This window comes from Heptranchias perlo, chromosome 3 (genome assembly GCF_035084215.1).
Source record: "Heptranchias perlo isolate sHepPer1 chromosome 3, sHepPer1.hap1, whole genome shotgun sequence".
In the NCBI taxonomy this organism is placed as follows: domain Eukaryota; kingdom Metazoa; phylum Chordata; class Chondrichthyes; order Hexanchiformes; family Hexanchidae; genus Heptranchias; species Heptranchias perlo.
Window position 1 is genome coordinate 120,600,734 of NC_090327.1, and position 25,814 is coordinate 120,626,547.

The 25,814-nt window shown below is 46.8% G+C and overlaps 1 protein-coding gene across 2 annotated transcripts; it reads right to left on the reverse strand.

Annotated features, from left to right (window-relative positions):
- Window positions 1-812: 812 nt before the first annotated feature.
- tbx20 (T-box transcription factor 20) lies at window positions 813-24,941 on the reverse strand. Of its 2 annotated transcripts, none has more exons than XM_067976584.1 (8): window positions 24,613-24,941; window positions 23,887-24,118; window positions 22,257-22,421; window positions 19,285-19,393; window positions 15,762-15,920; window positions 14,375-14,451; window positions 9,443-9,555; window positions 813-2,241 (listed from the first exon to the last, which is right to left on the reverse strand). In XM_067976584.1, exons 1-8 carry the CDS (start codon window positions 24,734-24,736, stop codon window positions 1,901-1,903), a joined length of 1,320 nt encoding a protein of 439 aa, XP_067832685.1. In that variant the 5' UTR covers window positions 24,737-24,941; the 3' UTR covers window positions 813-1,900. The 2 variants fall into 2 exon arrangements, with proteins under 2 accessions (XP_067832685.1, XP_067832676.1); XM_067976575.1 differs by having other exon boundaries at window positions 14,360-14,451.
- Window positions 24,942-25,814: the final 873 nt, after the last annotated feature.

Below are 25,814 nucleotides of genomic sequence, written 5' to 3' on the forward strand. Positions count from 1 at the left end.
TTGCCCTCATCAACCCTCTCTGTTACCTCATCAAAAAACTCTATCAGGTTAGTTAATCATGATTTGCCTTTAACAAATCCGTGCTGGCTTTCCCTAATCAATCCACACTCATCCAAGTGACTGTTAATTTTGTCCCGGATTATCATTTCTAAAAGTTTCCCCACCGCCGAGGTTAATCTGACTGGCCTGGGTTTATCCTTACACCCTTTTTCGAAAGAGGGTGTAAAATTTGCAATTTTCCAGTCCTCTGGCACCACCCCCATATCTACGGATGTTTGGAAGATTATGGCCAGTTCCTCTGCAATTTCCACCCTTACTTCCCTCAGCAACCGAGGATGCATCCCATCCGGACAGGGTGACTTATCTACTTTAAGTACAGCAGTACAATCGTGGCTTTCTAAAGGGAATTGGATAAGTACTTGAAGGGAAAAAATTTGCAGGGCTACGGGGAAAGGGTGGGGGAGTGGGACTAGCTGGATTGCTATTGCTGTGTTGCAACCATTCTATGATTCTATACAAACCAGTGTCTGTCATGTTGCTGTACTTGATCTGAGAACAGAGAATGGTCACGCTCTCGATGGTTACAACTGAATGTCTGCAACTGTGCTTTGTATCAAATAAAAGCACAGAGTTAAAAGCTTACAGTGTTTGACTCTGACAATGAGGTTTTGATTATTTTTGGGTAGGAGAATGAGTGGTGAGAATATTGAAAATCATTTCTCACGAACAAAGAAAGAGGAGGTGCTGTTACTGATCCATATTATTACTCGTGGCACGATTTGAGAGAAAATCAGACACACACACACACACACTAATATAGAGCAACATGTTCATTTAGTGACTATACACAGACAGTGCAGTTTACAAATACTCAATTTTAATCTTAGGTTTCAAATATTACATTACATTGATATATCAGTTCCTGCAGAAATAAATATATTGCACTTTTAGAAAACAATTCTTAATAGATGTAACTCCACGATTTCTTTTGAATATAATCTACATGAGGGAAAACACAGTATGGATTTTTTTCTAATACTTTTTTTTAAAAATCAGAGTGAACATGCTCACAAAAATGGTACGACATTAAATGATGAACACAGCAAGCTGCAGAGACTGTGACTCATTCTACTGGGTTTCTACTGGCACACACACATTTGGTGTATCAGAGATGTGACTGCACATACTGACCCGCTGAAAGACTTCAGTTGGTCAGTTGCAGCGTGTGGTGTAGTGCACACGGCAGGTGCTTGGGTTTCACTATTGCAATGCACGCTGAACGCTGTTGCGTGTACTGCAGGAATGTACTGCAAGAACTGGAGCTGTGCTATACTGGATCACTGGGCTTGGTGCATTTGTCATACGGCTTATCAATCTGATATAGTACTCACAAACCAGTATAGTGTTTGCAGTTCACTACAATGACAGGCCTAGTAATACTATTGGGAGGAGAGGGGAAACTGTATCATGGTTGAATGACCTCCCTCATCTGATTGCATCTTGTGACAATGCATTGTAGTTGCTGCAACTTAGTTGGCAACGGTGCATCCTGGGCATTATTGTCCTGTTGTGGCAATGCATTCTGGGCATTGTAGGCCTGTTGTGGCAGTGCAATCTGGGCATTGTCGGTCCTGTGTTGCAATGCATTCTGGGCACTGTAGTCATGTTGCTGCAATGCATTCTGGGCATTATAGTCCTGTTGCTGCAATGCATTCTGGGCATTGTAGTCCTGTTGCTGCAATGCATTCTGGGAGTTGTAGTTCTTCATTGGCAATGCCCTGCAGGAGCTGTTGCTTGGTCTGCACCTTTGAATTATTGTTGTACGGCATGTCCCAGATGCTCTGTGCATCTTTCACAAATGCCACATTCCCTTGTGTGAAATGCACCACTGTTGAGTCAATCATACAAAGTGAGTCATAACAGCTGAGGAATGCCGCAGACCCTGGATAGCAGCATATGGCCCTTGCTGGAAATAGTGGTGGTATCTGGGCATGTGAAATGTAGGGAACGTTGGGCCACTTCCTTGCATGGAGCTTGCGATCGCCGATGGTGTCAGAGGCATTCCAATGCGGCTGTAGGGTGGGAGGGAGCCTTGGATGGGGTGAGGGATGGGTGGTGCTAGTGAGGCCGTGCTTGTCGCGATTGCAGTCAGGGACTGAGGGTGCTGGAAACCCGAGAAACTGGAGGAAGATGCTACCCAAGTGCTCAGGGATAAGTTATCTGAAGTTGTAAACGCCGATCCTGCCAGATAAAAGGAAAACAGAGAAACATAAAGCAGTGACACAGATAGAGGGTTTAAGGTAAGTAGTTCGTTCATTCAAAACAAGAATCTGCTAACTCAGCAGAATACTTAACTCCTTGAATACGAGGCTTTGTATAAGAGGTAATTTACCAGTGAGAATATTTAATAAATTAATAACAATCTAATTGTTACAGGATTACTAAGAAACAATTTGTAGTTTGTTAATGTGCTATTCTGTGGTTTTCAGTATTGATCATTAGACAACATGACTTTCTTTGCTTAAATTTTTTGTGCATGTTGGTTTTCATAAGAATGCTGCATTACTCAGTCTGTGGGCTCAATCTTCCATGTGGAGAGTAATTAGAGACTTTTTAATTGATGCTAAAGTGGAACAAGTAGAAGGATGAGTCAGTCAGTCCTTCACCCCGGCCAGCTTGCTCCAGCAATTCAGATCCTTTCTCAGGATCTGATGTGACCATTTTTATCTTCTCCCTAACCTAAACCTAGATCCTACTCTTTACTGAATTGGAAATTGATCCAATTCAATGGAGTCAGTATTTTCTAGGTCAAGAACTCGACACACAAAGGATTTATGATTAAGTTATAGCTTCCTCAGTTTATCATCAGATCTTCTGGCTGAACAAAATTCTTCTCTGCCTTCACCTTAGTTTAGAGACTTGGATCATATTTGAATGTTAGCTTGACTCAATCAGCAGTAGCACTCTCTGCTCTGTGTCAGAAGGTTTGAGTACATATCTAGGCTGACCCTGGTTCTGGTGGGAATGCTGCTCCAACACGATATGGCCAGTATGAGAGGATCCTCTCTCTCAGCTGGATAGCTTCAACCAGGAAAATGGCTGAGAATGCAAATATCCACCTTTTTCATTGTCAGGTTTACTGAACTGGTCCAGTGAAAGTGGTATAGTGATATGGGCCAAATTCCTGGGGCCTGCATCTACTCTGTTGGGGTAATATTGGAAACACTGCATTGGTAACTTTCCAGCTCTGCTCAGGAACTTCTCTAATGTTGGGATGGTCTGAAAAGTCAGTACAGGTGGGACGAGAAACCAGCCCGTCTGCGGCCAGACCCCAAAATAGGACTCAAAACAGAGGCACAAACTATATCTACCGCAGCCAGTAATGAAACCTGCATCCCAGGAGGGTTAATAGTTAGGGTAACAGGTCAGTTATCATTTATAGCAGACAGAACCAGACTGTATAAAGGAGAGTATAATGCTTGTGCTATACACAAGTGTAATTAAAAAGTGAAATTACTAATTTGACAATATTTTTTAATAATTCATTTGAAATGCAAAAATATTGCAAATCTGAAATGATTATCAACCAAATTAAAGAGCTTTTGTTCCAGTGGAAAGCTCTGCCAATGACTAGAGAGCAGACTTTGTTATAAATAGTGTTCCTTAAATATTCCATCCCCAGGGTTAAATAGCCGGACTGAGGTTCTGAATGAAATCTGGAATCCGATGTAGAAAATCGGACAATACATTTTTTATGCCTTAACTAATTGCTGGATTTGAAATTCTTCATGGTTTTTTGGGCTAATGTAATCACTCCAATACCTTGTATAGATTCAGTATTATCAATAATGACATCTCTAATTAGAGGGATTTGTCTAGAAGCTATGAAAATATTTTTTTAAATGTAACAGCACAGAGTTGACTATTCTCCTGCTTTGCTGCTGTCATTTGGACCAAACTCGCTTCTCCCAGTCTGAGACTCGAGGGATTGTAGGAAAGTAATTAGATGGTGATGTCTGGAGTATAATGTTTCAGTTTTGCAAACTGTGTGGTGTCATTCAGTAAGTGGTGTGACACGATCTCACTCACTGCATTGTAATTATAACCATGCAAACCATGGACCGCCAGGCAACTTTTTAAAACTTTTAACATTAGTCCCTTCAGTTTTATTAACATTAAAATTCAACCAACATTAAGATGCCAGTGAGCAGAGCTCTGGATTACATGTATATGAGGGATTCTGCTTTCCCTGACCAGAGAACAGTGCAGGACTGGCAGTATAACTGGGGTCTGCTTGGTCTGCAGCAGGTTCCAGACTCCAACAGGTAGTATAACTGCACCCTCACATGTTGGTCACTCATGAGACCATAGGATCTAAATTATTAACAGATTATAGTAATTATATCACAGCACTGACAAACTGTATCATAAATAGCTGTAACTTAATTGTATGTACTTGCATGTTACAGTTTTCTTTGATGTAAACTCTATTTGCGTGTTTAAAGAGCATCAGTTCTGAACCTCAATAACCCAGCTTTTTTAAAAAATTCGTTCATGGGATGTGGGCGTCGCTGGCGAGGCCAGCATTTATTGCCCATCCCTAATTGCCCTTGAGAAGGTGGTGGTGAGCCGCCTTCTTAAACCGCTGCAGTCCGTGTGGTGAAGGTTCTCCCACTTTGTCAGTATTTCATACATAACGCTGAACTAATCGTTTTTTTTAAAAAATGTGACAGTGGATATACATAACTGATCCATTCCCACTCACATATATCACACCTTCTAAAGCAATAAGCAGCATGGTCTGTAATGTAATGTCAAAAATAGTTGACCACTGAATGCAGTTCTTTGCTGTTTAAGCTTTCGCTCAGTCTGTGACAGATTAGTAGAAATTAGCTGCAAGTGTCTTCCTAGGTCACTGTAACAAGACTAGCTGCCTCTTCAATCCCGATAGTTATTATAATTATATTACATGCTAAGGTACCAAACCTGCTATTGTATGTTTCAAGAAGCTGAAACCATATTTCAAGAAATCAAATTAAAATTGGCCTCGATTATCATTTTTACAGCAACATTTAGTGACATAATACTCTCAGTTGATAACCTCTCAAATATAAAAAGATCTTATTTTATATATTACTTTTCATGTCCTCAGGATTCAAGGGTGCAGAGTAAACATGTTCCCACAAAGAAAAAGGGTGGGGCTGCCAAATCTAGAGCCCTCTGAATGTCAAGGAGCATACAGGGTAAGATCAGACACCGAGAGCTCAATACTGCAGAAAGCCTAGAGAAGTATAGAAAGTGCAGGGGTGAAATTAAAAAGGAAATTAGGAAAGCAAAGAAACACCATGAAAAAATATTGGCAAGTAAAATCAAGGAAAACCCAAAGATATTTTATAAATACATTAAGAGCAAGAGGATAACTAAGGAAAGAGTAGGGCCTATTAGAGACCAAAAAGGTAATCTATGTGTGGAGACGGAAGATGTTGATATGGTTCTTAATGAATACTTTGCATCTGTCTTCACAAAAGAGGGGGACGGTGCAGATATTGTAGTTAAAGAGGAGGAGTGTGAAATATTGGATGGGATAAACATAGTGAGAGAGGAAGTATTAAGGGGTTTAGCATATTTAGAAGTATAAAAATCGCCAGGCCCGGAAGAAATGTATCCCAGGCTGTTAAAAGAAGCAAGGGCAGAAATAGCGGAGGCTCTGACCATCATTTTCCAATCCTCACTGGATACGGGCGTGGTGCCTGGGGATTGGAGGACTGCTTACGTTGTACCATTGTTTAAAAAGGGAGCGAGGCTAGACCGAGTAATTACAGGCCAGTCAGTCTAACCTCGGTGGTGGGCAAATTATTGGAATCAATTCTGAGGGACAGGATAAACTGTCACTTAGAAAGGCATGGTGTAATCAAGGACAGTCAGCATGGATTTGTTAAGGGAAGGTTGTGTCTGACTAACTTGAACTTGATGAGGGTAGTGCATTTGATGTAGTCAACATGGATTTTAGCAAGGCTTTTGACAAGGTCCCACATCGCAGACTGGTCAAAAAGTACAAGCTCATCGGATCCAAGGGAGAGTGGCAAGTTGGATCCAAAATTGGCTCAGTGGCAAGAAGCAAAGGGTAATGGTCGACGGGTGTTTTTGTAACTGGAAGGCTGTTTCCAATGGGGTTCCACAGGGCTTATTACTAGGTCCCTTGCTTTTTGTGGTATATATCAATGATTTAGACTTAAATGTAGGGGGCATGATTAAGAAGTTTGCAGACGGTACAAAAATTGGCAGTGTGGTTGATAGTGAGGAGGAAAGCTGTAGACTGCAGGAAGATATCAATGGACTGGTCAGGTGGGCAGAAAAGTGGCAAATGTAATTCAATCCGGAGAAATGTGAGGTAATGCATTTGGGGAGGGCAAACAAGGCAACGGGGTACACAATAAATGGGAGGATACTGAAAGGTGTAGAGGAAGTGAGGGACCTTGGAGTGCATGTCCACAGGTCCCTGAAGGTAGCAGGACAGATAGATAAGGTGATTAAGAAGGCATATGGAATACTTTCCTTTATCAGCCGAGGCACAGAATATAAGAGCAGGGAGGTTATGCTGGAACTGTATAAAACACTGGTTAGGCCACAGCCTGAGTGCTGTGTACAGTTCTGGTCACCACATTACAGGAAGGATGTAATTGCACTAGGGAGGGTATAGAGGAGATTTACAAGGATTTTGCCAGGACTGGAGAAGTTTAGCTATGAGGAAAGATTGGATAGGCTGGGGTTGTTCTCTTTGGAACAGAGGAGGCTGAGGGGAGATTTAATTGAGGTGTACAAAATTATGAGGGGCCTAGATAGAGTGGATAGGAAGGACCTATTTCCCTTAGCAAAGAGGTCAAGAATCAGGGGGCATAGATTTTAAGTGATTGATAGAAGGAATAGAAGGGAGCTGAGCAGAAATTTTTTCACCCAGAGGGTGGTGGGGGTCTGGAACTCACTGTCTGAAAGGGTGATAGAGGCAGAAACCCTCAACTTATTTAAAAAGTACTTGGATGTGCACCTGAAGTGCCGTAACCTACAAGGCTACGGACCAAGTGCTGGAAAGTGAGATTAGGCTGGGTGGCTTGTTTCTGGCCGGCGCGGACACGATGGGCTGAATGGCCTCCTTCTGTGCTGTGAATTTTCTATGATTCTATGACACCCCAAGGCGCTTCAATTAATTACTTTTGATGTTGGCCAGGATCCCTCTCCCTGCTCTTCTTCAAATAGTGCTCTGGGACTTCTTACACCCACCTGAACAGGTAGACATGAACTCAGTGTAACATCTTGTCGAAAAGACAGCACCTCCGACAGTGCAGCACTCTCATAGTACGGCATTGGAGTGTTGGCCCAGCCCCTGGAGTGGGGCCATGAAGTGCTGAAAGTGCAATCACTGAGCCAAGCTAACATTGCCATATGCCGGCATGAGATATGGCAAAGCTGTTACTAAAAGTATTCAACTGACACTGAAGGAACGGTATCCCAGGAATTTAAAGTGATGGGATGCTATTTTGATGAATAGAATTAATGCCTTTATTTTTCAGAGGGATGCACAACAAAACTGGCATCTGGTGCATTGGAGACACAAATAGACATTTTATTAATTGGCTTCTGCTTATATTTGAAAGATTTTACACTATGTAACAAGAAGTGCTGCTTTCTCAAAGTATGCGATGGAGAATAAGAATGGAGATAGACTGTTCAGGTGTTGTTAGTTTAGATCAAATGTTGTGTGGTGCATTGTGCTGAGGGACCGGAGCGCGGCGGGGACCGGAGCGGGGACCGGAGCGCGGCGGGGACCGGAGCGCGGCGGGGACCGGAGCGGGGACCGGAGCGCGGCGGGGACCGGAGCGGGGACCGGAGCGCGGCGGGGACCGGAGCGGGAACCAGAGCGCGGCGGGTTCGGCGCGGGGACCGGAGCGCGGCGGGTTCAGCGCGGGGACCGGAGCACGGCGGGTTCAGCGCGGGGACCGGAGCACGGCGGGTTCAGCGCGGGGACCGGAGCGCGGCGGGTTCAGCGCGGGGACCGGAGCACGGCGGGTTCAGCGCGGGGACCGGAGCGTGGCGGGTTCAGCGCGGGGACCGGAGCGCGGCGGGGACCGGAACGCAGTGGGCCTGGCGCGGGGACCGGAGCGCGGCGGGTTCGGCGCGGGGACTGGAGTGCGGCAGGGACCGGAACGCGGTGGGCCCGGCGCGGGGACCGGAGCGCGGTGGGTTCGGCACGGGGACTGGAGTGCGGCGGGGACTGGAACGCGGCGGGTTCGGCACGGGGACCGGAAAGCGGCGGGTTCGGCGCGGGGTCTGGAGTGCGGCGGGGACCGGAACGCGGCGGGTTTGGCACGGGGACCGGAACGCGGCGGGGACCGGAACGCGGCGGGGACCGGAACGCGGCGGGTTCGGCACGGGGACCGGAGCGCGGCGGGGACCGGAACGCGGCGGGGACCGGAGCGTGGCAGGTTGGACGTGGGGACCGGAGCGCGGCGGGGACCGGAGCGTGGCGGGTTGGACGCGGGGACCGGAGCGTGGCAGGTTCGGCGCGGGGACCGGAGCGCGGCGGGGACCGGAGTGTGGCGGGTTGGACGCGGGGACCGGAGCGTGGCAGGTTCGGCGCGGGGACCGGAGCGCGGCGGGGACCGGAGTGTGGCGGGTTGGACGCGGGGACCGGAGCGTGGCAGGTTCGGCGCGGGGACCGGAGCGCGGCGGGGACCGGAGTGTGGCGGGTTGGACGCGGGGACCGGAGCGTGGCAGGTTCGGCGCGGGGACCGGAGCGCGGCGGGGACCGGAGCGCGGCGGGGACCGGAGTGTGGCGGGTTGGACGCGGGGACCGGAGCGTGGCAGGTTCAGCGCGGGGACCGGAGCGCGGCGGGGACCGGAGCGCGGCGGGTTGGACGCGGGGATTGGCTTTGGTGTGAAATTGGTTTTTGGAGATCGTACAAAAAGAGCTCCAGTGAATCAGCAGTCAATCGAAAAGAAAATCAGGCGAGGTGTAAAAGAGGCCAACGATTCTTTATCATCCATTTTCCACTACTGTCAAAGACCAATTCCACCCTTTGTAACTAAACTACACTGATGGGTGAAAGTCTCCTCTCCCTCTGGCTGGTTCTATCGAGGCCCCGCCTGTCCTGTAAGGTGGACTTGAAAGATCCCATGGCCCCTATTTCAAAGAAGAGCAGGTGAGTTCTCCCCGGTGTCCTGGTCAATATTCATCCCTCAACCAACATCACTGGAACAGATTATCTGGTCATCATCACATTGCTGTTTGTGGGATCTTGCTGTGCACAAATTGGCTGCCATGTTTCCTACATCACAACAGTGACTACACTTCAAAAGTACTTCATTGGCTGTAAAGTGCTTTGGGATGTCCTGAGGTTATGAAAGACACTATAGAAATACAAGTTCTGTCTTTCTTTCTGTTTACCTCTGGTCTGTGCTGCCTGGCTCTCTTCTCCTAGACCGTCATCGTCTCCCCCATATGTCCGGATCGGTGATCGTGCGTAGGTGTGCTTCTGGATTAAATTCTCCACACTTTCCCTACAGTACAGAAGAGTTAGTGTTAACGAGTGAAACTCGACAGATACCCTGTATCAGTAGATGTCAGATAAATACCTGGCCAGCAGTGTATTACTTTATCGACTTTCACTTCATGACTGGTGAGATTGTATTACTCATGAGCTGTATGGGCTACAGAGAGTTATCCTGCTTTGCTCACTGAGTAAAAATCAATCAGGAATGTGCAGTCAATTTATCAGACCAGTATACATAGATACATAGAGTCTACAGCACAGAAACAGGCCATTCGGCCCAACTTATCTATGTCAGCATTTATGCCCCACACGAGCCACCTACCACCCCCCCTTCATCTAACCCCCTATCAGCATATCCTTCTATTCCTTTCTCCCCCATGTGTTTATCTAGCTTCCCCTGAAATGAATCTATGCTATTTGCCTCAACTACTCCTTGTGGTAGTGAGTTCCATATTCTCACCACTCTCTGGGTAAAGGAGTTTCTCTTGAATTCCCTATTGGATTTATTGGTAACTATTTTATATTTATGACCTCTAGTTTTGGACTCCCCCACGAGCGGAAACATTTTCTCTACGTCTATCCGATCAAACCCATTCATAATCTTAAACACCTTTATCAGGTCACCCCTCAGCCTTCTCTTTCCTAGAGGAAAGAAGCCCCAGCCTGTTCAGCCTTTCCTGATAGTTGTAACCTCTCAGTTCAGTACAATTTGAGCAGAATGACTGGTGATTTCTGCCCTGCTGTTTTGGTTATTTATTCAACATTCAGTTTGCTGTTTATTACTGCTCTGCATTCTTTCTTTCTATATGCAATAATTTACATTTGTCCCATTAGATTTCACTCTTCACCCTATTTACATATTTTGTCATTTTTGCACTCTCCCCAGAGCTGCCTCTTCACAATCGGCTGTTCAACATAGTTTGGCATCATCTGCAAACTTGACCAGTTTGCATTCCCTCAAGTGGTCAGTGTAAAGTGAGAGAGAGTAGGGATCCCACAATTGATCCCTGCAAAGCTCCACTCATCGCTTCCCCCAAACAGCACTGGCTGAAATAGTTTACAAAGCTTAATATTAAAAACAGGTATTGATTTTTACTTACAGATCAGTGAATGGGTTATGATAATAATAAAAGATTAAATATGTTTTGCTAACCCCAATAATGATTTTCATTAATAAATTCATGACCGTAGTATAAAGAGGTTAAAAATAATACACTTTTCCGCATTTTAAATCCTATGGTGATATTCACTCACTCCAAATTTTAACCCTTTTTCCCGGGAATCCACGAAGTTTTTTCTTCAATATTTTTTAAAACCTTGCCTTTTTCAGGCTCAATCAAACTCTTAAACTGTGGCTCGACAAGACCACAGCTCCACACAGCCAATCCAAATACTCCAAACAGGTATTATTGGGATTACTAGTTAGTATTTAGTCATATTTGTAATGTTTTCTGACTATCTGCCTAACCAACTGTTTAAAATCGGCTCATAATTGAACCCGTGACGCTGAATCCCTTCTGAAAAGTAAAAATTGAAGTACAGACAAAAACATCGACAAATATTAAAACACATACCTCAGGCCGGGATATGGGAATATTTGGACAAATCTGTTCTGCATATGGCAATGATTTCCTTGATTTGTGCACATTAATGGTAACTATTCGTGTTTTAAACACAGATACTCCCGAGTTATTCCGTGTTTACAACCGAGTTACTCCGTGTTTACAGCAGTGCCTGATCAGTGAATCAGTGACAGTCTCGGGAGAATGCTGTGTACATACTTTGAGAAAGCGACACATTTAACACTAACGGACGTTAGCACCGATTTAGCAGCGCGCACCCCCCCGCACATTAATAAAATGATTGGGATGGTGTGAATCAAATGATTGGGGGGAGTAATGGGATTGAACGATCACAGTATCCCAATGATGAGAAACTCGGAATATCTCGTCTGCACATAATTCATGAGCTCAAATTTGTGTAAAGAACATTCACCGTGTCATTCCACATATCAATTCGGTCAGAGTTTACTTGTATTTTATATCAGGGCTTTGCTTGCAAAATCCCCATGAAATCCGACGCCTGGGATCTGAATTTGTCCAGTCTACAGATCAAAGTTTGTAATTGAAATTGCAGTTATTAAAAATGGATGTATTTGCATTAATTTTTCTGACAAGATGCATCTGGTTATCTCGCTTTAAAAAAAATCTGCCTTTGTCCAGATCCTTAAAGCGGCTTTTAATCGGAGTCCGTGTGAGCGAGTCTGTGATTCCCTCTCGGCTAAAGTGCAGTCGCTGTCAAGTTACAATTTTGATGTGTTTAATGTGAGGGGCCGGGTCTGTGTGCTGCAGCTTTCAATCAGTTACAGGGAGAATCGAATTATTGCACTGTTTGTCCCAGTAACTGACTGTAAACTAATCACATTTCTACCCGTCTCTGAGGAGCAATCGATCAGATCCAATCCTCTCCCCGAACAGGGTTCCGACAAATGAGACTTTCAAACACTGGTCCTGCAGTTACGAAGCTGCACTCCCATTTCTACCGTTCGCTGTCTTCAACCAAATATTTTTCGTTTCGCTTTTTAAACACATTTATCAGAAGGAACAGTCAATGTAATTTTCAGCCCCCCGCCTCCGCTGTCTTGTAAACAGCTCAAAATACGCAGTGTTGGGATTTTTGGGAAGTTCCCACCCATCTCTGCTGGGTTCATTTCCCAGATTTGCGGCATCGTTTTAAAGATAGACTCAGACCTTTTTTTAAGCCAACACAGAACACCTGAAATCGGTGAGGTAGACAAAAAGGTACAGAGAAAGAGGGCGGACTTTGCAGAAAGTAACGGGGAGTATGTTTGTGCACAAGAGCTTAGAATCACGGATACCATGTTCACAGGTCTCCGCTCACTTCAGGGGTACTCGAGGCTGTACACACGCTTGTACACACGCTGTACACTGTCCACCTCGGAGACTGTGGCATCAGACAGGCCCGATGCAGTCTGATACTGTGTGTGTGTGTACATACCTGTGTGTATACACGCCAGTGTGTGCGTACATGCTTCTGTACATGGTTGTGTGTACAAGTACACGCCAATAAAATAGATTTACATATTTTTAAAACCCCAAGAGAAAATGGTTAAAAACAGGCCGCTGTTATTGTCAGACGGTTTCATGGTGATGGAAATCTCAACTATTTTTTCGAATACTTGGTCTGATGATGGGAACCGGACAGCGGTTCAGCAAGGCTGCAGTTACACTGCTACTTCCACATGGATGCAAAGTGTTTGCGGAGTGTGTTTCCGTGTTTAAGTGACCAGGGGACTGGGTAGCCTGGCCTTGATCTGACACCGAGGATGTTTTTTATACCCGCTTTAGTGCTGCAGCAAAGCAGTTTTAGTTGGCATGTGACAGGGATTTAGCCAAAGGTAGTCTTTAGGTGAGGTATTGTAGCGGGGAATGAAACCACTCCTCCATCAGCCGGAGGTTCAGACATTAACTGCACATCCTAAACTGTAAACGCAGCCGTCTGCAGTCCGGTCAATAATTCCCAGTATGAAGTGGAGTTCACAGCTCCCATTGAACACCTGATATAAATGTTTCATTAATCAATTGTCAAACCGATTCGCTATTTGGAATAATGGCCAGTTAAAATTCTTGTTTCAATAACAAGTGTCTCCTTATACTTCAATTACAACAAACCTGGTGATCCCGTGAGGTCAGAAAGTCAAAAGGATTTAAACACTGGGAACTAAAGATGGGGTTTGGAACAACCAGTGTAAATCCCTTTTCCAAATCCCAACCAGACCTGGCGCTCACTTTTGTGGAGCATGAAAGTACCGTAAAACAAGAGGCTTAAGGCCAACCCCTGGAGCAGGTCGTCTCCCACTGTATGGACATCCCATAGGGCGTGGTATAACTGAAGCCCAGTGCAAAAACACATTCTAAAACACTGAAAATAAGTTTCAAGCTCTTATAAACTTCACTGCTTTGAATATGAACTGAAAGGGACATCTCTATCCCTGCAGAGAATGGAGCTGCATTTTTATCGGTAAGGGTATCAGGAATATGGATCAATGGGGTGGTACATATCAGCCATGATCTACTTGAATGGCGGACTAGGCTTGAGGGGCTGAGTGGCCTCCTCCTATGTTCCTGCAAACGCATGGGCAGAGTTCTCCCTAGCTGGGGGGGAAATTGATGCGCAGTCCATAGTATAACTGTGGTTTGCTGACCGAGTATGACACTATACAGACACGATCTAAGATCGGGGTCCCAATAAAGCATTTCTTCTTAATCAAGAAATTTAGTCTACAGCAGCCGATGTATAAACTATTTTAATCTGTACCTACCCGAGAGCATCGCATTATGCTTCTCATTAGATCACGGGCTTCGGAGTGACTTTATTCTCACACCTCCTCACTGTAACTACCACCTTTGCACAGATAGTGAGATACAGATGCCTTGAGTGTTCCGTAAATTTCACAACTCTCTCGGCTGATGTGCACTTTCAGTAAGGAGGTTTGTTTTGAGATTGTTAATGAAATGATCCAGTCCCACACGGTGTATCTGATTCCCCCCTGTGGTGCTTTCTGTTACCTCCCCTGTTATATCCGAGGGATCCTTTTGGATTCCACAATGCAGCAAGGTTTGGGAGTAAGAATTTAAACACGCAGCCGGATATTAAAAAGAGTAAACGTGCAAGGAAATTTAAAACCCGGAATAAATTCGATTTCCTTAAAGCTGTTTCTTTTTTTGTTGCATTTTAACAACCGCGCCATTTGCATCTTATCTTATTGAACTGAGAAAAACGAGCCTTACTCCTGAAAACAGTACCTCTCCATATCAGTCAGCCGGGAGGAGTCCCGGAATCCTTTAGCGAAAGGATTGCTGTCGATTTTTAGTTTGGTGATCTGGAGAGAGAAACATTGATGATAAGTCTCTTTCTATAGGAACATCTGGCGCATGAAAGGGAATTAGTACAATTTGTAAGCTCGTGGGTTAACTAATTCAAGAATCGGATAGTCAGCAATGTGACTGTACACGAGGAGGGGTTACAGTAATGTAGTGGTTGTGTTACTGGACTAATAATCCAGAGAACCTGAGTTCAAATCCTACCTGGGCCGTTTGGGAATCTGAATTCAGTTTTAAAAAATCTGGAAATAAAAATCTGGGCTCAGTAAAAGTGACCGAGAAGCTGTCGGATTGTGGTTAAAAACCCAACTAGTTCACTAACATCCTTTAGGGAAGGAAACCTGCCGACCTTACCTGGGTCTGGGCCTCTATGTGACCCCAGTCCCGCACCACTCTTAACTACCCCTAAAAAAAACACTACCCAGAGGTTCAAGGAGATGGCCCACCATCACCTTCTCAGGGCAACTAGGGAGGGTCAATCAATGCCAACCTTGCCCACGACGCCCATATCCAGAGAAAGAGTCAGGATGCCAGCTGAAACTGTAGCTAGCTCTGCTCACATCACCGCCACCCTTTCGCCCCCTCACTGGGCAAGGTCGCTTCTGGCCTCAGGAACCGGTCGGCACTATCGCTGCCGTTAACTCGTTCACCGCCTGTTACTCCGGCGATGTGTTTTGATGAGGTTGACCGTCAGTTCAAGCACGGCTCAGGGTCCCGGCGATGGTGTGTCATTGACAAGCGGGGTGTCGGGCTCGCTCCGGGTTTTACCGTCTGCAGATCCCGACCGCGGCCAAAATCCCAAACTTAATCCCGGTGAAACTGACGGAGACACGAGGCAATCCCGGGATTGGCCTCGACTCCCCGGGTTTGCGTCCGAGGCATGGGCGTTATACCACAGATTATAGGTTTTGGAAAGAAACAGAAATGGCTCAATATTAATTCTCCTTAAATTAAATATAAATTAAAAGTTATAAACACAATGCAGCGTCAATAACGGTGTCGAGGGGTGAAAAGGACGGCGGGATTTACAATATTGTCAATGAGAAAGACCCGAATCGCTCAAACTCGGATTTCCCTCCATGTGCCACTTATTATTTTGACAAGACGTATTTATATGAACAAAATCTTGTAAACAAAAATATCAGACGCCCCATCTTTAGTGATGTGCTGAATCCCTGTTTATTGCGCCAGTCTCTAGCGGGCCGCACTTTGTATTGGCGGATAGTTGGGAAATCAGATCTCGCAATTCACTTGCAGATTTGTCCCTGTTCTCCCCGGCGATTTGCTGGAATCTATAGCAGGAACTCACCAGTTGGTTCTGGTAGGCGGTGACTGCAGTGAAAACTGTCTCTGGGAAGATGAAAGTTCGGAATTCCTCAGACTTTAGATTGACGAGAGAGGCGGTGTGATCTTTCTTTTTAATGATGTGCACTCGGGGCTGGTATTTGTGCATAGAGTTTAGAATTATCTGTGGAATTAATTCATCACAATTACACCCCGAACGCAAATGTTTCTACAAATACATTGATCGTCTCTAAACACTTCCACGCAACAGACAAGTCACCGAATCTGCGCCAGCTCCCTGGAACACAACGGCCCACAGTCTTCAAACTGCACAGTGTTACACCCCATGTTCCGCAGCTATCGCTAATGTGGGGATTTCATGGAGAAAAGAAAGAGAAGCGGGGAATGCGATCTCTAAAACGCCGGGAAAATCTCTCTCATCCCATTTAGTAAATAGGGAGTTTGATTTGTTCAGACACCAGTAAACCATTTTATACATTTATATTTGTATAGCCTGACTGATATTTGTGATTTGCTGTTACTGTGCACCGTTTAAGTGACCGTTTACTTTCGGGTTATCGCCTTTAATTAAAGGAAATTCACTCGTTTGCGATTTACACCGAATGATATATTTACCCAGGGTAACCTGTGTATAATACACCTGTACATTACACAGGGTAACCTGTATATAATACACCTGTACATTACACGGGGTAACCTGTATATAATACACCTGTACATTACACGGGGTAACCTGTGTATAATACACCTGTACATTACACAGGGTAACCTGTGTATAATACACCTGTACATTACACGGGGTAACCTGTATATAATACACCTGTACATTACACGGGGTAACCTGTATATAATACACCTGTACATTACACAGGGTAACCTGTATATAATACACCTGTACATTACACGGGGTAACCTGTATATAATACACCTGTACATTACACGGGGTAACCTGTATATAATACACCTGTACATTACACGGGGTAACCTGTATATAATACACCTGTACATTACACGGGGTAACCTGTGTATAATACACCTGTACATTACACGGGGTAACCTGTATATAATACACCTGTACATTACACGGGGTAACCTGTATATAATACACCTGTACATTACACGGGGTAACCTGTATATAATACACCTGTACATTACACAGGGTAACCTGTATATAATACACCTGTACATTACACAGGGTAACCTGTGTATAATACACCTGTACATTACACAGGGTAACCTGTGTATAATACACCTGTACATTACACAGGGTAACCTGTGTATAATACACCTGTACATTACACGGGGTAACCTGTATATAATACACCTGTACATTACACGGGGTAACCTGTATATAATACACCTGTACATTACACAGGGTAACCTGTATATAATACACCTGTACATTACACAGGATAACCTGTATATAATACACCTGTACATTACACAGGATAACCTGTATATAATACACCTGTATATTACCCAGGGTAACCTGTGTATAATACACCTATACATTACACAGGGTAACCTGTGTATAATACACCTGTACATTACACGGGGTAACCTGTATATAATACACCTGTACATTACACGGGGTAACCTGTATATAATACACCTGTACATTACACGGGGTAACCTGTATATAATACACCTGTACATTACACAGGGTAACCTGTATATAATACACCTGTACATTACCCAGGGTAACCTGTATATAATACACCTGTACATTACACAGGGTAACCTGTATATAATGCATCAGTACATTATACAGGGTAACCTGTATATAATACACCTGTACATTACACAGAGTAACCTGTATATAATACACCTGTACATTACACGGGGTAACCTGTATATAATACACCTGTACATTACACAGGGTAACCTGTATATAATGCATCAGTACATTACCCAGGGTAACCTGTGTATAATACACCTATACATTACACAGGATAACCTGTATATAATACACCTGTACATTACACGGGGTAACCTGTATATAATGCACCTGTACATTACACAGGGTAACCTCTATATAATACACCTGTACATTACACGGGGTAACCTGTATATAATACACCTGTACATTACACGGGGTAACCTGTATATAATACACCTGTACATTACACGGGGTAACCTGTATATAATACACCTGTGCATTACCCAGGGTAACCTGTATATAATACACCTGTACATTACACAGGATAACCTGTATATAATACACCTGTACATTACACAGGGTAACCTGTATATAATGCACCTGTACATTACACGGGGTAACCTGTATATAATACACCTGTACATTACACGGGGTAACCTGTATATAATACACCTGTATATTACACAGGGTAACCTGTATATAATACACCTGTACATTACACGGGGTAACCTGTATATAATACACCTGTACATTACACGGGGTAACCTGTATATAATACACCTGTACATTACACGGGGTAACCTGTGTATAATACACCTGTACATTACACAGGGTAACCTGTATATAACGCACCTGTACATTACACGGGGTAACCTGTATTTAACACACCTGTATATTACACATGGTAACCTGTATATAATACACCTGTACATTACACAGGGTAACCTGTATTTAACACACCTGTATATTACACATGGTAACCTGTATATAACGCACCTGTACATTACACGGGGTAACCTGTATTTAACACACCTGTACTTTACACGGAGCTCAGTGTCACAACACGAGTGACGGGGAGGGGAGCAGCAATTAATATCCAAATAATTCACTTTTCCACATGGTGAAATCAAACGGGAAAAGGCATTAACAGAAGTGCAGTTAGGTCACAGATCAGCCACGATCTCAGGCTCGAGGGGATAAATGGCCCACTCCTGTTCGTATGGAGATCATTATAAGTCGCGGGTACATTTTAACTGAACTATTTGTCGTTCTATAGAATTGTTAACTGTCAATGCGGGGTCATTATTAAATATAATTTTGACCTGGCTCAGACATTTTAAAGTAAACGAAGAACTTACAAACGCAAATAAATAAATAACGGGGAGCCTGTGGATTTTAGTTTGATCGGATCGAGTTGGGAGTCTGAGACTGTCACATCTAAAGGGTGTCTGTCTTCCCGGTGTATTGGCGGTATCTGTACATTTAAAAGGTGGTTCCGGCGTTGCACGGGGATCTGAAACACAACGAGCACTTTGCGGACTGGGTCTGTTTGGGGGTGAGACTGAACCTTACACCCCGACAGTTAAAAGAAGGAATGAGACATCAGGTAAAAACTGGAGCCCCCGCTCCGGAACATTGTCCCGGGAAAGAAAGCAAATAATCCCATGGACCGAATTTGTAACGACTCACATGCTCACCCTGGCTATCCGCCGTCACCCTGTTTAGGTCGGTTTGTCACGGTTAACTATCAGCGTTTATTTGAAACATGCATTTTGTTAATGTTGGTACTGTCGGTAACTCTTTGGTTCCGCCGGCCAAGATCCGTTTGCAGATTTGATTAACCGAATAAAACCCAGCTCCAACTCACGTGGCCGTGCTGGTCCAGTTCGTTGTTGGTGAGTTTCACTTTTTCGAAGGAGACCATTTGTTTCAGCAGCTGCTCCCCCGTGAACGGGCAGTCGGGGTGTACGTAAAGTCTGGAAAATTAACAAAAGGGGCATGGTGAGAACAGGGGGGGCACAGTGAGAACAGGGGGGCACGGTGAGAACAGGGGGGGCACGGTGAGAACAGGGGGGGCACGGTGAGAACAGGGGGTCACGGTGAAAACAGGGGGCACGGTGAGAACAGGGGGGGCACGGTGAGAACAGGGGGGGCACGGTGAGAACAGGGGGGCACGGTGAGAACAGGGGGCACGGTGAAAACAGGGGGCACGGTGAGAACAGGGGGTCACGGTGAGAACAGGGGGGGCACAGTGAGAACAGGGGGGCACGGTGAGAACAGGGGGGGCACGGTGAGAACAGGGGGCACGGTGAAAACAGGGGGCACGGTGAGAACAGGGGGGCACGGTGAGAACAGGGGGGGCACGGTGAGAACAGGGGGGGCACGGTGAGAACAGGGGGGGCACGGTGAGAACAGGGGGGGCACGGTGAGAACAGGGGGGGCACGGTGAGAACATGGGGGGCACGGTGAGAACAGGGGGGCACGGTGAGAACAGGGGGCACGGTGAGAACAGGGGGGCACGGTGAGAACAGGGGGGGCACGGTGAGAACAGGGGGGGCACGGTGAGAACAGGGGGGGCACGGTGAGAACAGGGGGGCACGGTGAGAACAGGGGGGGCACGGTGAGAACAGGGGGGGCACGGTGAGAACAGGGTGGGGCACGGCGAGAACAGGGGGGCACGGCGAGACCAGGGGGCACGGCGAGAACAGGGGGGGCACGGTGAGAACAGGGGGCACGGTGAGAACAGGGGGAATGGTGAGAACAGGGGGCACGGTGAGAACAGGGGGGCACGGTGAGAACAGGGGGGCACGGTGAGAACAGGGGGGCACGGTGAGAACAGGGGTCACGGTGAGAACAGGGGGTCACGGTGAGAACATGGGGGGCACGGTGAGAACATGGGGGGCACGGTGAGAACATGGGTGCACGGTGAGAACGGGGGGGGGCACGGTGAGAACGGGGGGGCACGGTGAGAACAGGGGGGGCACGGTGAGAACAGGGCGGGGGCACGGTGAGAACGGGGGGGCACGGTGAGAACAGGGGGGGGCACGGTGAGAACAGGGCGGGGGCACGGTGAGAACAGGGCGGGGGCACGGTGAGACCAGGGGGCACGGTGAGAACAGGGGGGGCACGGTGAGAACAAGGGTGGCACGGTGAGAACAGGGGTGGGGGCACGGTGAGAACAGGGGTGGGGGCACGGTGAGAACAGGGGTGGGGGCACGGTGAGAACAGGGGTGGGGGCACGGTGAGAACAGGGGTGGGGGCACGGTGAGAACAGGGGTGGGGGCACGGTGAGAACAAGGGGCACGGTGAGAACGGGGGGCACGGTGAGAACAGGGGGCACGGTGAGAACAAGGGGGCACGGTGAGAACAGGGGGGGCACGGTGAGAACAGGGGGGGCACGGTGAGAACATGGGGGGCACGGTGAGAACATGGGGGGCACGGTGAGAACATGGGGGGCACGGTGAGAACATGGGGGGCACGGTGAGAACAGGGGGGGCACGGTGAGAACAGGGGGCACGGTGAGAACAGGGGGCACGGTGAGAACAGGGGGCACGGTGAGAACATGGGGGGCACGGTGAGAACATGGGGGGCACGGTGAGAACATGGGGGGCACGGTGAGAACATGGGGGGGCACGGTGAGAACATGGGGGGCACGGTGAGAACATGGGGGGCACGGTGAGAACATGGGGGGCACGGTGGGAACAGGGCGGGGGCACGGTGAGAACAGGGCGGGGGCACGGTGAGACCAGGGGGCACGGTGAGAACAGGGGGGGCACGGTGAGAACAAGGGTGGCACGGTGAGAACAGGGGTGGGGGCACGGTGAGAACAGGGGTGGGGGCACGGTGAGAACAGGGGTGGGGGCACGGTGAGAACAGGGGTGGGGGCACGGTGAGAACAGGGGTGGGGGCACGGTGAGAACAGGGGGGGTACGGTGAGAACAAGGGGCACGGTGAGAACAGGGGGCACGGTGAGAACAAGGGGGCACGGTGAGAACAAGGGGGCACGGTGAGAACAGGGGGGGCACGGTGAGAACAGGGGGGGCACGGTGAGAACATGGGGGGCACGGTGAGAACATGGGGGGCACGGTGAGAACATGGGGGGCACGGTGAGAACAGGGGGGGGGGCACGGTGAGAACAGGGGGGGGGGCACGGTGAGAACAGGGGGGGGCACGGTGAGAACAGGGGGGGGGGCACGATGAGAACATGGGGGGGGCACGGTGAGAAAATCTCAACAGCTGGTTAGTTCTGAGCTGGGATTTTACTAGGAGCGTTATAACAGCCCAGCCCACTCTCCGGTGTCCTGGATGTCCCGGTCCCATACTGTTCCTATTGCTACTCTGCAGCAATGGGGCGAATTGCATTTCTGATTAGTAAATAAAAAAGTAACTCACAGACGCCGTCATTGGGCGTGTGATCTTATATTCGCATGGCCTGTGCGGGTGTAACTTAAACCTTTCTGTGTGTTTGTCGGTGAAACGGTCTGGTGAAAGGCAGAGTGTGCGAGTGTTTCAGATCGTTGAGTGTTTTACTTCCTTGGTTACTGAATGGCGGTAGATGTTTGTTAAGTGAATATACACGTGTGAAGTATATTTACCTGTATTATGTGTAAAGCATTTCCCACTGAAATTCGTGCATGTGGCTAAAACAATGTCACATCTGTGGCTAGCCAGCGCTTTCTATTGTACAACAGTGAGCTACAGAAACCGGGACTCGGTCAGTTTGATAATTCCTCGAGCAAATACAGTCCAGACAGCAGGGTTAAATATAGAAATATCAAGGGTTGTGAAGGAATGATTCCAGCATAAAACACGATTAATAAAGTCAGTCAAAGTTCAGACCTTGCAGGTAGGGGCGGGTCTGCTTTCCCGGCCACGAGCCAGGAGGAGCGGTGATAGGCATAACGATATCTCTTATTGTCCACCGGCACTATGTCCATCAGCACGATATACTTCGCTTCAGGGTCGATCCCAGACAGTGAGACTCGGATAGTGGGAAACATTCTCCTGACACACAGCAAACAAAGAAAACAAACCCTTCAACTCAACCATTTCGCTTTGCAAAATTGTCCCAAAATTCAGAAAATCCTGGGAACATTCAGATCAGGCAGAGCGGAAAAGTGACAAGACAACGTTTCCGGAATAGCCTCTAACTGTCACTTCCCAGTCGATGCATTTTCAGCCCCGAAATGAGCAACTCCAACAGAGAAACAACTAAACAGAGACCCCCCGCCCCCCCCCCCTCTCCTGCTCCCCGCCACCCGCCCCCTTTCAACAGGGTTCAGGATGGGAGGTCATTATTCTGCCCAGTTAGGAGTTTGGAGCATCTGCAAACATCACAGGTGAGTCCGAGAAGCGCGCTCCAGGGACCAGCTGGCCTGCTGTGTACCCGCCACGCTTTCTGGTTTTATTTCAGATTTCCAGCGTTTTCTGTGTTTTATGAGTGTTGTATCCGTTCTTAAATCATTCAAATTCAGGGAAACATTTATAAACACTATTTGAAATAGAATCGGATGGAATGGAATGGATTTACATGCGGCTCAATGTTATGGCAGCAATATTATTATCCTTTAATATCAATATTATTATCCTTTAATATCAATATTATTATCCTTTAACAACAATTACCCCTTTAACAGAATTGCAAACACCTCTACAATATAACTAGGAATGAATCATTATTATTACACTTATTATTACAGCACTAATTATTTCATTTAACATAACCACATTTGACTAAGTAACAATGAAAATAATTATAATTTGAACAAACACAATTACTGATCTGAGCTTTTTATTTATTCAGAAATTATCCCGGGGTTGAGATTGTTTATAAGTGTTACTAACTGCACGGAATTACACTGGTTTTATGTCCGTCTCACTGGGCTCTTGTCTTACACACATCACAGTGAAAAGAAAAGTTCTTGCATAGCAGAGATAGCGCCTAATTCAGCCGCTTACACATTTATGCTTTTAACAAGTTGTATTTTTTTTTGGTAACGCGGTAAGGGGAGAACAGGCCACAGAATCACAATGTACAAATCTAGTGTCCCGTCCGTAGCTCACTGACTGATCGTTGCTTTATTGCAAAACAGTATCATTGAAATCGACGGGATTGTGAGTGACTCGATGCCCGTTTATCTTCAATTGATAACACCGAGCAACCAGTTGTGCAGTGGCCGGTGATGAAATATAAAGCGAAAAAGCAGAAAGAAACGAAATAACCGATAGAAAACGCCTCGAGTCGCTTTCAACGTATTTATCACGACACGTGTTTCTTTAAAATTAATTCGCTGCCTAATCTCGATATGTAATTTCAGCCACTTTCACCATTGGTTCCGTTGACTTTGATATAAATCGATTGTCAACAGGCCCCAGATTGAAATTTAAACACAACAATTTTACTAAAAAAAACCCTACGCCGTTAATAAGATCAATTGTTTCACTGTAGAAATGTAAAGAATCTCTTCACCTGCCAGATTTGGTGATGATCATTTCGGTGCCCAGCTCGTGGAATTTGTCCCACAAATCTTTAGTTTCCAGGTTGCAGGTGATCTTGGCCATTTCCTCGCTGGGGACGGTCGGGGTGGTGGGGATGAGAGGCTCGGTACATACCGGAGATGCACTGCCGCTGAAATCTCCCAGCTCCAGGCTGCTCAGATCACCCAGGGGCTGAGAGCAAGATGATTTCTCCACAAACTGTTCTGTTTAGAGGGGGGGGGGAGAAGAAATGCGCGTGTACACGTTTGTCAATTTAACAATATTCTCGACTTGTCAAGCACGTCGTGGCTGCAAATCCCTAGTTCGGTTTATTAATCTGGAATTAGACTCAAGACCGCAGGAGTGTTAACCCAACTGAGGAAAGAAAACGGTTCCAATTACCGAGCACTTTAGGCCAACTTTATAATGTGAACCGTGCTTCGTTTACTCTGCCTTTCATTGAATATTACATCCCGGACAAGCAACGCTCAAGACATTTTATGGAAGCAACATTTTCCTCAAAGGTCCAACTTCTGCAAGTTGAAAGTATTGAACAGAGCACCCTAGTTAGCTCGCGTTATTCTTACCCTTCAGCACACACACACACACACATTAGAGTTAACCAAGATGAAACAATTTCACTTTAACCATCAGGTAAGGTGGGGAGGCGCTGGGCTGGGAGCCTGAGACGGGCTCTTGGGTCCAAGGGTTGACTTACCAAGGGGTTTGATGGTGTTCTCTTGGATTTCCTTCTCCTTGGAGTTTCCAGTTGACATGAGGGCGGCGATGGAGAAAGCATTGGCCCGGGATGAGAGCTGTGGTTTGGGAGTGCTGTACTCCATGGTTCCCCCCAAGAAGGGCCGGGACTCTTCCCAGAGCCCGCCTGGCACTTGGAGCCAGGACCTGCCTCCTGTTTAATGTTAATCCCGAGGCTTGGGGTTCGGGAGGGAGAGGGAGAGGGAGGCTGTTCCCCAACTTGCTGAGCCGGGCGGGGTAGTGGGGCGGTGGGGGGGGGCGGGGGGAGAGTTGCTCCTCTCTGCTCCTCGCGAAGCCGATCGCTCCTCAAACTGTTTCCAAATCGCCTCCCGCACCGACAATTAATTTGGTGCCTCCCGCACCCCGTATCCCGGACCCTGCGGGCAAGAGCCAATCAGCGGCCTTTGACGTCACTCGCCCTCGCTTCCCACCCGATGAGGGAGAGCGAGCGCCGTGCGCCTGCGCGGTGCCGGCCGGCCGACCGGCCAGGGCGGGTTCGGCGGCGGGAACGCGCATGCGTCGCGGTCGGCCGGGGTCGAGGCACGCGGGCAGAGGCCGGTTGGGCGCATGCGCCGTGGGAACCTGGCTGTGGTGATGGGCAGCAGGTTCGCTCACTGGGATTAATCCGCTCCAGGACCCAGAGCATTGCACCCTGCTCTCTGCAGAAACCCGGCACGAAATCTGAGACAAATTTACTGCTAAAAACTCAAGATTCCCAGTTGCAAAGATAGACTGTGGAGTTTGCATGTTGCATGTTGTGTGTTTGTTTGCATCAAATTACCATTCCTGTCATTGCAATACAACAGCTTGTCATGGCTTTGAGCATCCGACCTGTTTATTAGCCCCAAGAATGCCTTCAAACTCCACACGATCCTGCATGCTTCACATTCCTATTTCATTGTTTACAGTCATATTTCTCCCAGACAGATACCTTGGTGTCGTGTTAAAATTAGAATGCGTTTAGACTTGGGGAGGGAAAAAAGTAATAGTTTCATTTTTAAAAAGTGGGGAAGAAAATCGGCCCCTTTCCTTCAAATTCCATCTTTATGTTGCGATTATACCATGCCAGATTTTTTAGCTATATTGTATATGTTCATTTTAATACCTTTGTAAACTCAACGATAAGTGAGTGTGAGGTGGGTGCAGAGCTAAACTGTATTTAGT